Source organism: Arachis ipaensis, chromosome B07 (assembly GCF_000816755.2).
Source record: "Arachis ipaensis cultivar K30076 chromosome B07, Araip1.1, whole genome shotgun sequence".
Classification (NCBI taxonomy): domain Eukaryota; kingdom Viridiplantae; phylum Streptophyta; class Magnoliopsida; order Fabales; family Fabaceae; genus Arachis; species Arachis ipaensis.
The window spans coordinates 118,981,786-118,996,317 of NC_029791.2; the positions used below are offsets into that span (position 1 = coordinate 118,981,786).

The 14,532-nt window shown below is 30.8% G+C and overlaps 2 protein-coding genes across 2 annotated transcripts; one reads left to right on the forward strand and one right to left on the reverse strand.

Moving 5' to 3' along the window:
- Nucleotides 5,982-9,478, forward strand: LOC107606059 (UDP-galactose transporter 1; the record flags this gene model as incomplete). Its single annotated transcript, XM_016308027.2, is given in 5 exon segments — nucleotides 5,982-6,044; nucleotides 7,054-7,303; nucleotides 7,399-7,606; nucleotides 8,326-8,557; nucleotides 8,848-9,478. Coding segments are annotated over 5 exon segments (984 nt in total), but the record flags the coding sequence as incomplete, so codon positions are not given.
- Nucleotides 9,628-11,077, reverse strand: LOC107606062 (the record flags this gene model as incomplete). The annotated part of the gene is given in 3 exon segments (XM_016308028.1): nucleotides 9,628-10,029; nucleotides 10,217-10,338; nucleotides 10,776-11,077. Coding segments are annotated over 3 exon segments (584 nt in total), but the record flags the coding sequence as incomplete, so codon positions are not given.

The following is a 14,532-nucleotide window of genomic DNA, read 5'->3' on the forward strand; positions in this document are numbered from 1 at the left end:
GAGAAAAAAAAAAGATTGAGAGAATGCATTGTTATCACAGAAAGAAGAAGGCCTAAACTTTTCGGACTAATTTTTTTTATATTGATTAAATATATGTGTAATACACTGTTATTAGAAGATTAGATGTTTTTTTTATATGGTGTTTTATTCAAATCGGACGGTACAATTTGTTTGAAGAAAAAAATAAACTACAAATCGGAGGATCCGATCTGTTTGAAAAAAAAACTACAAATCGGACGGTCCAATTTCAGCAATAATTTTTTTTTATTTTCGAAATCACAAATCGGACCGCCTGATTTGTGATTGTTTGTTTAAAACATAAAACAAATCGGAAGCACCGATTTGTAGCTCCCATAACAATGTCAAACACTTTTCTTCTCTCATGATTCTGAGATACACTCTTCTCTCTCACACACAGAAAAAAAAAAGCAAAACTTTTGGTCTCTGTCTCCCTCACCATGACAAGTTTTTAGTGACATTCATTTCAATAATTGTTTCGAATGCCGTAAAAAAAGTTCTAGAATATTTCGCCAGAAACCTTTAATTTAGTATATAAATTCGTTTGTTCACAAATTATTAATTCATTCATCTCCAATGCTTTAAAAAATAAAAATAATTAAATGTCGTCGTAATTCTATAATAAATTTATACAAAGCTCCAATACTTATTTAAACTAACCTGACCAATTTGGCTAATCCAAATTATCCAAATTAGTTTGCAAAAGTTTTAATAAAACGACATTGCTACTAGGCCAGAATTGTTTTTGGAAATAGATCCTTTCAATTTTTTTTAACAATTAAAAGAGTAAAATGTGATCTTTTATCATTAATTATTATAAATGAGACAAAAAAAAACATAAAAAAATATATTAAAAAATTATAAATCACACTTTACTCCCTCAATTTTTTTAACAACTGAGAGGTTCATTTACGTGAGATACAAAATGAAAGGTGAATCTTGTCGCTTTAGGGATTAAAAACGAGAAAGGTATTTATTTTTAGCATATTATTTCGTGCTCTACTCCCCGTTGAAAGACAAGAGAGGGTAAATTATACAGTGAATTATCTATTGCAAATATTAGAAGATAGGAAAATATTATTTTTGTCTTTAATGTTTGGAGTAAATCTTAAAATTATTTCTAATGTTTGAATTATATTATGTAAGTTTCTAACATTTTAATTAAAAATCTGTTAACAAAATTGATGATGAGGCAAAATTGAGACGATTTTAAAACGTTATAAACTTAAATATTAGGACGAACACGTTGGAGATAAAACGATACATAGAAATAAATTTTAATTTTATCCTTTAATAATATCAATTTTTTATGGTACATAGTTATTCAATTATTTTTTAATTACATGTAAGTAAATTACACTTAATCACATTAATTTTATTCTAAATAAATTTATTTTTTATTAATTTTACTCTTAAAAATTTTTACTAATCATAAAATATTTGTAAATTTGTGGAAAAAAAATGATACATATACAATAAAGTAATGTAATTCTAGTCATTTTACAAATATTTTATGATGAGTAAAAATCTTTAAGAGTAAAATTATAAAAAAAAAATATTTAGAATCAAAGTAATGTGATTAAGAGTAATTTACTTAAATGTAATTAAAAAATAACTGAATAACTATGTACCATAAAAAATTGATATTAGTGAAGGATAAAATTAAAATTTATTTCTATATATCATTTTTGTCCCAACGTTTTCGTTCTATTTAAGTTTGTAACGTTTCAAAATCGTCTCAATTTTGTCCCACCGTCAATTCCGTTAACAGATTCTTAACGGCAGGATAACAATGAGTCAATTTTAAAATGTTAGAAACTTAAATAGAACGATTCAAATGTTAAAGACAACTTTAAGGCTAATCCTAAATATTGGGACAAAAACGATAATTTATTTTTAGAAGATATTATATACATTATTTTTAATTTATCATGCTTAAATTTATATATTCTTTAAAGAGATAGCTATATTTTTCAGAGAAAGACAAGATAGAATGTCATTTTTCGCCCGCCCCGGAGACTCTTCTTTACAGGCAAGTTATTTCCTCTGACCGGACTTGAATCTACTCGACCTACGAAGTCATTTCCTATACCTATTCTACCTATACATAGGAATACAAGGAAACCCTTTCCAATGTGGTAGCGGGCGCGGATTATCTGGTTCCATTGAGCTTCCAATTCCTGTAGGAGTATCCAATTGCAATTGACATAGCCATAGAAAGCCTATTCACGTCATGCATACCCATAAGAGCCCCCTGAGACTTGCTTCTTTTAAACGTCTACCAGTTTACAAGGTGCAATCGCTTGCTTACTCTGGTCTGTGGATCACCCATATGATATCATATCACCATCTATACTATAATTGCAAGAGAAATATAATGTCGGCCTAGAATATCATACTATTAGCTTTGTCATTACTTACTTTAGTTAGTCATTTTAACACATACCCATTTACATTCACAACGGAGGTTTGAATTTTTTTTATGAGTAATATTAGGAGTAGCAATTTTTGTGATTTGTAGCTATTAAATAATCATCAATAATAATTTTAACGGTGTGAGATTTTATCTAATAGTTTACTTTTTTTTACTGGTTAAATACTGGCCAAAATTTAATAAAATTATTGGCTTCTAAACTTTTTTTTTTTATACAAATACTTCAATGAATTTGAGGTCCATATATGTGATAATTATGTATTCTTAGTTTAGATGCATGTATAAAAGAATTGGGTGCAAAATTATTCATGCAATGTTGACTTTTCTTATGTCTTAAGCTGAGTAACTAGGGAAGGTTCTTCTGGTGCACAGGAGGAACTAAGGTGGACATGATCCTCCCAACATTTCTAATTTTTTTAATTTATAATGTATATTAATAGTATGTATGTTAGCTAGCGGTGTGTTATACAAATTTTGGGGTTAATGTGTTATATTATATAATTTAACAGACTGTTATAGCCAATTAGATCCATTTTAGGATTTGGTGGTGTACTATATTCTTATTACATCGAAAAAACGGATTATATTTCGAGTCGAATAAATTTAAATATGAGTAACTCTATGGAATAAATTTTTCTCCTGAATTTTACCCTAAAATCGATCACATATATTTCGATTCAAACCGACGAATAATTCAGTCTCAACAACTATAAATTAGGGTGGAGACCGACAATAAAAAGCAAAAAAAAATAATAATAATAACACAATATCAATCTTTTACTCATTTTTTTAAAAAAATTTTCATTAATTTAAATGTCGAAATTTTTTTTACAGATATCACGTTTGAGTTCAAATTTAGGGAATATTGCACTCCAAAACAAAAGCTACTAATGCCTCCATAACATCGTGAAACCGACCTATAACACAAAGAGAATATCTTTTATTAAAACAGGTGGCATACGTAATCCCTTCGACTAAGAGTTGCATGATTTGTTTCATTTCATGTGATTAAAATATTTAACATTATAATAGAATGTACTTTTTAATTGATTCTTCTGTTACCAAAATTAAATTAAACTTATATAATTTTGTATGTCAACATAAACTTAATTATTTGATCTGTTTGGGTCAACTTCACTAAAAAGTAGCTAGGTATACTGTATTTGTAGTAGTTGTTATCACAAAATAAAATAAAAATAAAAATGGGATGTTAATATTTGCATTTCTATTTAAATCTAGTATTGGAAGATTTTCAAATGTATTGTCATACTAGTGTATCAGTGATTTTTAACTGTTGATCTTAATTATATATATAAGATCAACAGTTAAAAATCACTGATACATTAGTATGACGGTACACTTGAAAATTTTTCTCTAGGATTAAATATTAAAGAATAAAGAATATGCAACAAAGATTCTGTGAACATAGATGACACCTGGGCAGATAATTGAAATTTTGAGTCTCCAATACTCATCCGAGGGAAACTCTCATATCAAAGCTATTCTAATAGAGATAGAGTAGCAGACTTTTTTTTTCGACGATATTTTTTTAATTTGACATACAAAAAATTAATTTGTCTTCATCGATCCTGGGTAAGACCACCGTTGGCCAAAAGCTGAAATCCAAGCACTCCACACCTGCCATGCAAATATGCATCCTAGAAACAAGTGATGTACATCCTCCACCCCGTTGTTACAGAGAACACAAGTAACATCTTCATGACTGATGATTCCAAACCGGCTCAACCTGTCCTTTGTATTCACTCTTCCTATCAGAGCAAACCAGACAAACAGCTCCACTCTAGGCGGGACCAGCCCCTTCCAAATAGTCCTGGTGAAGCTATAACTGGTTACCTCCTCTGGGATCAATTCTTCCTGCATCACCTGCACAAATGAGTTAGTTGTAAAAACACCTCGCCTATCATATTTTCATACCACTCTGTCCTCTCTGTTATGAATTAAGTTCACAGGTCTCAAAACCTCGTGTAATGCACTCAGTAGTTCCAACTCCCATTGGAAGAGCTCTCGCCTCCATTGGAAGTTCCAAATCCACTCAAGTCCATCCCAAAAACCACAGTCCCCTATAACGGATCCACACTGGTTTGAAACAGAGAAAAGCCTCGGAAATCGGTTCTTCAGAGATCCACCAAGCACCCATATATCCTCCCAAAAACGTGTCCGACGCCCATCCCCAACCACCATGGACAGGCCTGCAACCATCTTATCCCTTAAATGTTGGTTCAAGATGTGTAACTGGCAAATATCCTTCCATGGTCCTCCTCTAGTAGGCGGTTCTTGAGTCCACAAAGGCTCATTGGGGTTTAAATTATGACAAGAAGCTACGACTTTTTTCCACAAGGGGCAATCTTCATTTGCAAATCGCCACCACCACTTGAACAACAGCGCTGTGTTGCGAACCATAGCGTCCCCTACTCCCAGTCCACCTAGTTTCTTCGGCGCCTGCACCACCTCCCACCTTACTAATGCCATACCAGTCCTACCCTCTTCTGAGCTCCACAGGAATCTTCTTTGTAGTGAAATCAATTTCTCAGCCACCGCTTTCGGCATCTTGAACAAGCTCAAATAGTATACTGGCAGACTGTTCAACACAGATTTGATAAGTACCAACTTCCCAGATTTGTTCAGCATTCTCTCGCTTTAAAGAAACATTTCATTCTAATAGGTTGCGAGTGGTTCATAATAAGATAAGACACTGAGAATTGAGAATAAGATACAAAAATAGAAATATAAAATTAATATTTTAGTATTTTATTTAGTAATAAATTAAAATAAATTATAAAAGTCTAATTTATTTTATTTTTATTAAAAAATTTTAAAAAAATATAATAATAAAAAATATAATTATAAAAAATTAATAAAAATAATAAAAAATAAAAAATAAATTATATTTTTTGTTAATATTTTTGTGTCTTTTTTATTAAAATATATACAAAATACACTAATTTAATATTTTTACACATAATATCTTTATTTACGTAGTATCTACTAAATATAATATTATGTCTCTAATTTTTCTATCTAAATGTTCCGTACGTATAAATAAATGCAGCCATAAGAATATGAATAAGTGCTACTTATTAGTAACACTCTTAATTAAATATTTTAAATTAATCATAATGGAAATTAAACTACTTAATTTAATGAATTTCCACGTGTAAACGAGGTTAAATTAATTGACGGAATTGACCGCGTCCAAGGGGTTTTTATCAACAGTGCGTGACCCAGCAAACGGTGGTGGAGTGTAATAGAAACGGAGGAGAGTAACGTCAATGGGACCTTCACTTGACCTTACAAATCAAAATCGAAATTACAAAACCATTCCCAGAGAGGGGAAAGTTGAAACGTTTCGATTTTTTGCTAAAAGGAAACGCCAGAGAGAGAGAGAGAAAAGAGTGAGGACGCAAATCGCATGAGTGTGGGAAGAGGTGCCTCATTCACCGTTACCACCACCATCTCTCTTCTTCTTCTTCCATTCGTATTGTATTATTCTTCACACTAGTAGCGGTAGTCCATTCTTCAATGGTGGGCTTTCAATGTCACCGTTATCATCGTTAACAAGTGGATCTTCCAGGTTTCCCACTGAAATTCTCTTCTCTTGTATATGTATATATAAACCTCATCCTGTTTTTGTATTTCGAATTCATAACAGAAATGACGAATCCTGCAATTTTCTTCTTGTTTTATGTGATTTCATTTTGTTTTTTAAGTTTGTATGTTCGTAATACCGAGAAAATTTGTGATCTGTTTAGTTCTGTTAGATTCCACCGGTGGCATGCAGCTCAGGATTCATGTTTGCTATATTAGAAATCCGTCCGAGTGAGGCTCAGAAATGCTATGCGTTACTGTTTTCTTGTATTGTTTTTATAATTTTAGGCGTTACCTTTTGATTCATACAGTTCATTGAGCTAGACCTGTTGCAATATCTGAATTCTTGCTGATCCACATACTCGACCACTAATTTTGTGTTCGTGTTGTTGATTTAATCGCAATGAATACCTAAGTTTTATATTAGACGGGGTTTGGAACATGTTGGATTTGATTTATGAACACTGTTGGTTTTCCTCTTCATGATTGCATTTCAGATGTATTTGATGCTTGCTAATCGTTGCAAATTTATTTGCTGGATCTTTGATTCGTCATAAGGACTTAAACAGCTCAAATTAATCATAATAATCAAGTAATATGACTATCACACGCCAGGATACAATTTATTATGGCTTCGAAATGCATGAAAAGTTGATCCTGACTGGCATTATGTGTAATAAATTTGCAAATAAATAATTGTAGCTTTGAAGCTTTTGGAAATGTCTTTTTCATCCACGCTCATTAGGCTTTCGCCTGGTATTTACCATCTACAATACGCAATTTAGTTTAGATCTTTTATTTACTTGTTCCATCTATAAGAAGAAAAGGTTAATTAATCATTATCACTGCTTAAAAACAATCCAAATATATGTGTGTAGGACTTCTTTCTGGCACTGGCTATTTCAATCATCATATCAAAAAGTCACATGAAGTTACATGGATTATAAGTTTATAACAAGTACTTCCTTTGTATTTTATTTCTTGATGTATTTCAGAAATTGGATTTCAAGTTTCCACTATCAGTCTCATGTGTCCACTTTATCTGCTCAGCCATTGGAGCATATGTGGTAATTCACGTGCTGAAGGTTAAGCCACTCATAACTGTTGACCCTGAAGATCGCTGGAGAAGAATCTTTCCCATGTCCTTTGTGTTCTGTATTAACATAGTGCTAGGGAATGTGAGCCTACGATACATTCCAGTTTCTTTTATGCAGACAATAAAATCGTTTACCCCTGCAACCACAGGTAAGGCTCAATATTCAGTAACATTTCATATTTGCTATCTGCTATATGTTGAAACTGCAAGGGTACATTAATCAGATTTTGATGAACTTGTACAGTTGTTTTGCAATGGCTGGTATGGAGGAAGTATTTTGAATGGCGTATTTGGTGTTCTCTTATACCCATTGTTGGAGGGATTCTTCTTACATCTGTAACAGAGCTTAGTTTTAATGCCTTTGGATTTTGTGCTGCCTTGTTTGGCTGCTTGGCTACATCTACAAAGACTATCCTAGCAGAATCTCTGCTGCACGGATACAAGTTTGACAGGTGCAGTTTCTATGCTTGCATTTATGGTTTCCCAGCATCTATAGGGCATACAATGATATAAGTTATTTGCATGTCTGCAAAAGATACTCATTTTTTTATGGATAGCGAATCCCCCCGCCCCCCTCCCCCCTACAAGTACGACTACAACTGCATACATATACTAGAATAGAAATTGCTGAATGTTACTTGCACTCATAAAAGAAAAAAGGTTTGCACCAACTTATTTAGCCATGTCAATCATATTTTACTAATTTTAGGCATCTACAATTTAAAATATTCCATTCTACCGTGTAATCGTTTTGGTGGAATGCACTAGTGATATATGTTCTATCAGGCAGTTTTCTCTCCAACTTTCTCTTCAATTTATTTTTTTATTTTTTGGCTTTCAATTCAGCTCCTAAAGGATGCAATTGTAGCAAGAGTATGGAAATCTTTGTTGTTATAGATCAGTAGTCTGTGTTTTAGCATCTATGGAGGCATTTCTGATCAATATACACTGCTGAATTGTCGACAATATCTTTTGAGTTTCCTTTTGTATATTTGCATGAAAAAAGAAGTGTTGCCACGGTTTAATGGGTGATATTTGTCTCACCTTTGTATTTGTGTTAGCTATGCTGTAATTTTTTATTGTTCTACTTGGCAATTGTGGATTCTTTGAATTAATTTGGTATTCATTGTCAGCAGTACACAAGCTAATTTTTCTTTCCATGTCTCTTCAGCATAAACACAGTTTATTACATGGCACCTTTCGCAACTATGATCTTGGCTCTTCCTGCTTTGTTACTTGAAGGCAATGGCATTATTGACTGGCTAAGTACTCATCCAAGTCCTTGGTCGGCCCTCATTATCATTTTTAGTTCTGGGGTTTTGGCTTTCTGTCTTAACTTTTCCATTTTCTACGTGATTCACTCCACCACTGCTGTGACATTCAATGTCGCTGGAAACCTTAAGGTGAGATCTATCAGGCAGATTCAAATGCTTGAAGCTTAATATATTTCACCAGTCTCTTGAATTCAAATTCCATGTTGTTATTTGCCATAACCGCAGTTCTTAGCTTCAATGAAGTTACTCATATTCAATTTCCAACTTTGCTTGTTTATGCTTTTCGTTAATGTTGAAGCCTAACTCAAATCTTATTACATCATGATCCCTCATTTTTTCTTTTGGTATCTAAATCGAGTGATTTACTATTGTACTTATTCTGCTTCTTTCAGATTAACTATATCATGTTTTGCATGCAGGTTGCGGTTGCTGTTCTTGTTTCATGGCTGATATTCAGGAACCCGATTTCATATATGAATGCTGTTGGATGTGGTATTACTCTTGTTGGATGTACATTCTATGGCTATGTGAGGCAGATGCTATCGCAACAGTCTTCATCTGTTCCGGGAACTCCTCGGACGCCAAAGACCCCTCGGAGTAAGATGGAGCTGCTTCCTCTTGTAAATGATAAATTAGATGATAAGGTCTAATTGGTAATTGGCTTAGCCAACGAGTACCAGGTTTCTGCCATTTGGTAGGCAGTAATAGTAACAGTGATAGATACAAAATTATATCAGTGACTTATGGTTATTTATTCTGTTAGATAATTACCCACAATTTCTAATACAAGTCTTTTTTTTTTTTTGCTTCTCCCTTTGCTTCCCCCGCCCCCTTCCTTTTTATCTTTAACCCACCATCTTTGTGTCACTTCTCTATTTTCTACCATAATTATTTCGCCGTTATTTATTTTATTACCTTGTTGCCATTGTTATGGACTGTATGATTGTATGCCACAGGCAATTATTCATTATTGTTATTTGTTGGTTTTCCAAACTGCAAACTAGCTGCTTCTCTTCGGAAGCAAATGAATTTGGTTTATTTTGTCGCGGGTATTTGCCAATGCACATGATCTTACTCTTACATGCAATGTAGATGGTTTTCTGTTATTATAGGTTATCATTTTTATTTTTATATTTCATAATATTACAGATGCCCCGTGAATTAAAATGTGATGGGACAATACTAGAAATAACTTTTTCTGGCTCTACCCAAAGAAAGAAAGAAAAATTATTGGCAAGCATGGGCAGGTTGCTTCTTAATCATATTCTCAGGTAACATAGACTTACAAAGATGACATCATATGATTACATTGGTACAAGGACGACGATATAGTTAGAACTAGTTACATGCTAAAATAGTTTTATAGGTAACACCCCTCCAAGGCTCCAAACTTATATATTAGGTTAATTTTCCCATTTTACCCCTCTTATGAAATCTGCATCTAAGCAAGAAGCCAAAAGTTCTTCCGCCACCTAGTGCTGATAAGATAGCCATTCGTGCCCTGGCTTCTCTTCCTCACTCCAATCGTCAAGCAATCTGCATTATTGATGCAATGCTCCACAAACTCCTCTGTGCCGCTGTTATCGCTGCTTCCACAAAGGCTGTAATAATATAATAATAATTAAAAACAAATTTATATTCTTATAAAAAATTGAAAAAACAGTAATGATGTACCCTATAGACATCTTTTTCAGACGATTAGAGAATGAGTTTTAAGATAATTAAATTATTTCTCATATGAAAAATATTGACATCACAGGTTGGAAATTGTCGGTGTGTAGATCTCACCAGCTAAAGAAAGAAGATGGCTTCTTTTGGCCCAGTACAAGGACAGAGACCTCTAACTTCTTTACTTGGCTCATCACTGTAGCCAGTTTTGGCCCTTGAATTACAAGGGCTTCCACTTCCACCTATGTCCATGTTACACACCATAACACTCAAGATCAGTGATTTTATTTTATTTTATTTTATTGGAGAAGTGAACAGAACAACAACAAAGATGGGAATAATATGGTAAAAAGAAAAGCTGAAAAATCTGAACACTTCCCATGATTACTCTGTGGAAAGTGTATAAAATAATGCACTCATGCAAGAGAACTCAGAAAAGAGAGAAAAAAGTTGTTTTGGGGGATTCACCGCAAAAGAAATATTTAAAATTAAAAAATGAAAAAAAAAAAAAAAAAAGGAACTTGTTAGTTGTTACTTCAATCTTCTTGAACAGCATTGAATAAATCCACTTAACTATACATAAGAATCAAGATCTACCAGACTAAAAACAGAACATGCTAAAAGGGTAACAACACATTAAGCATTAACCTTAATTTTCCCCAAAAACATACATATATACCTCTGGCTTGCAATCTTTGCAAAGGGATCCAAGATAGTTGACAAGGTAAGTTGAACAAGAATAAGATTCAGAAGCCTTGTCAAGAGGAACAACATGAAGAAGAGTGAGCAAATCACCCTTATTAGCAACATGTGTTAGAGCCCACATCATTGCATGCTTTGAATGTGAAGTTCCATCAACAACCACCATCACCCTCTTCCTCACCATAACCCCATTATTAGTAATCTCCTCTTTATTATTCCCACCACCATAATACATGTTCAAATCTTCCATGCTTTGATTCACACTCTCACCAATGCTGCTGCTGTTGTTGTTGTTGTTGTTGTATCTGGTTCTGCTACCACTCCACCTGTTTGATGTTGATTTCCAAGGCTCCTTTGAACTTAACTGCCTCAAAAAACTTGGCATAATCTTCCCCTTTTATGTGCTGATTTTTATGTATCTCTCAAGAAGAGAGCCTAATAGTACTAATAATGTACTAGTTTAAATCACTAGATGACAAGATAGAACACGAGAAAAGGAAGGGGTAGGGGTTAGAGTAGTGTAGCAGAGGTTTTGTTTGGTAGGCTATTATGCTGAGAAAACAAGCTTGCTACTATTAACATTTGAGAGAGAGAGAGAGAGAGAGATTTAAAGTGTAGTACAGTAGTGTAGAGGTTAACGTAGAGCAAGTGAAGTTGGGGTTTTGAGGAGGAAAACCATTTTTATACTTTCAAGACTAATTACTCAAATGAGCCTTTGAAATTGTTAAGATCGGATACTTTAATTTTTTAATTTTTGAAATGTACAAAAAATTCTCTTAAATTTAACTGATAAAACAGTTTTTGATTTTTTTTTGTCAACAACAAACGAAAAATACTTATATGAAAGTTTAGATTAATACACTTGAAAGTTGGTTGTCCACGTATGCAAATAAAATAATCTTGTCCAGATGTGCAAGCAAGACAAATTAAAAAAAAACAATACAACTTATGCTAATTCAGGTTTTCATATCAACATTTTTCGTTTGTCATTAACAAAAATAAAACTTTTCTGATTTTTTGTCAGAATTAATTTTTTTTTGTATATTTTAAAAATTAAAGACTAAAATATTCAATTTTAAAAATTTCAAAAATTAAATTGGATAATTACTCTACTCTTTGATATACAAAATTTTTTAGAGGACCAACCATTTTTTTATTTTACTAACTTCACTTTGTTTTTGATATTTGATTATCAAAAATGCTATCACAAAAAATAAGTAATTATATCAATCGTTATTTATTTATATAAACTTTTAATTTAATGATAAATTTTGTGTGTATATATGTAATTACGACAATTTATACTCAAATTACAAAGTGTTTGTACATTAAAATTAAAATATATAATATACATATTAAGTAATATATTTTTCAATCATTTTAGTGTCGGTCATATGTTAGAAATCTAAAGAAGCTCTTTTAAATGTATTTAACATGTGTTTTAAAATATACTTGTAATTAGTAATTACTTTTTTGTTTAATTTTTAATTTTGAAGAATGAACCTAGCTTTTAATTTATTATCGTATCTTATTGTAACGTATTATATTTATTATATTTTGATATGACATAAATTCAAAGAAATCCATTTCTTAATTAATAGTAAAAGTAAATGGAATTAAAAAGGAATCGCACGCAAACTTGACTGAAAATGAGCAGTTGATTCCACAAGGTTATACTACTTAATTAAAGATAATTTAATTGTTATATCAATCCAAGAATAATTGATAATTATATTAAAAATAGAATTTCTGGCTAAAGTATCACGAGAAGCTGTGGTGGTCTGTTTAGTTGATGATGATGAAAACCAAGAAAAGATCTTTTGAGAAATCATTTTCAGCTACATATACACTGTTTCAGAATCTTTAGTACAATAGTGGTAACGTTTTCTTGTCATGGTTAACAGATTCTAAGTGGTTTCTATATAATAATCATAAAAAATGGACAAAAATTACCCATATCTTATGATGGGTTACCTCATCATGCCATTCGGTATGATATGATGCACATCATTTAAAGTGGTCCAATCAAAATGACAAATCCCCATTTCTCAAGGCTTAATAGGAAAATTCATGCTCGTGGTCTAAATTATAGTAACCAGGTATGAACATATTTAGGAAAATATATATGTTTAAGAATGTGTATTCTATTTATTCATTCATTTTGTTAAAAATAAAACCAATAAAAAATCAAGATTGTGAAAGTTGAACTAATTATGGAATTGATAGAAATAAAAACTTAATGAATCAAAGGTTCAATTGAAAATCAATTGAAATTAAATTAGATATAATAACATATATATTTAAAAAAAATTATTATTTTAAATTGGTTAATTGTTAAATATTAAAAAATTATTTAATTTTATATTTATTTGTGAGCAATACATATATTAATTATAATCATAAATTATGTTATTTCAAATTAAATTACTTATATAACAGTAATTAATTTATTGTTATAAATACTAAATTGAATAAGTCATAATTACTTTTGATTTGAAATTAAATGAAAATAAAATCAGATATTATCTTTATGAGTTTTAGATATTATTTTTATTTAAATTTTAAAATTTAATAGGTGGCATACTCAAATATAAATATAATAACTTCAAAATTTTGATTTCCAAGATACTAAGACGACAATTCTTTCATTTTGTACTATGATATATAATTTTTGGTGATTCAATATAGATTATTTAGATTATAAAACAATTTATTCCAACAAATAATATCAAAATTATTCATAATTTAGTTATAAAAAATATTTGATTTAATTTTTTTGGATAAATATGTATATGTATGCGTTGTTTACATTAATATTATTGCACACAAAATTATATCTATTTTTTGTTGATCCTGTCTAATATTATTGCACATATATATAATATATATTCTCCTTTAAATATCGTGTTTAGGTTGTGGTTCTTTTACACATATGTGTACTGTCACTCATCGCCATTTATATATGTTATTACTTGTTAAATGTTTGGTTTTATATATTATTGCGTGTTTATAATGTAATACAAGCATATTTTGGGGTCCATCTACTGTATAGATACATCTTCGTACAGATTTACAGATTTAAAAAGCGTATCACTAAAAGTGTTGCTTAAAGAGAAAGTGTTATCCTTAATCGTTAACTTGGCTCTGATACCAATTTTTTTTTTGACTTTTCTTTTAATTTCTTTTTCGAAATTTCTATTAACTCTTCATACTTTACTTTGAATAAGTTTATAATTTGTATAGATTCGATTGGTGGTGCTTTATTTAAATAATTTGCAAATTCATAATCAAAAGTGTTGACCATTTCTACTATTACTAGGTATTTATAATTCTGATTTCAATTTTATAGTTTTTCAATCTTGTTTTAGTTTATAATATTCTTTTTTGCATAGATTATTGTATATAAAATCTTTTATCTGTTTGTCTTTTTCTTTAATATAATTTCTCAAATCTTCAAAAACTTCTTTTATTTCTACACTTTCTGTTGTTTCTAAATATCTTTTTAATTTTTCAACTTCATTCTCCATTTTTTCTTTCAACAGCTTTAATTTTTTTAAGTCATAATATGGTTTTCCAGGCATTTATAAATTTTTTAAGTTTAACTCCAACTTGTTTATATTTATTCTTATTTCTATCCTTTTTATTATAAGGTTATCAATTTCGATCTGAAGATTATTTAATTCCCTTTTATACTCCTTTATTTTACTTTTTAATTTTTTCGCCCTTTTTCTTTT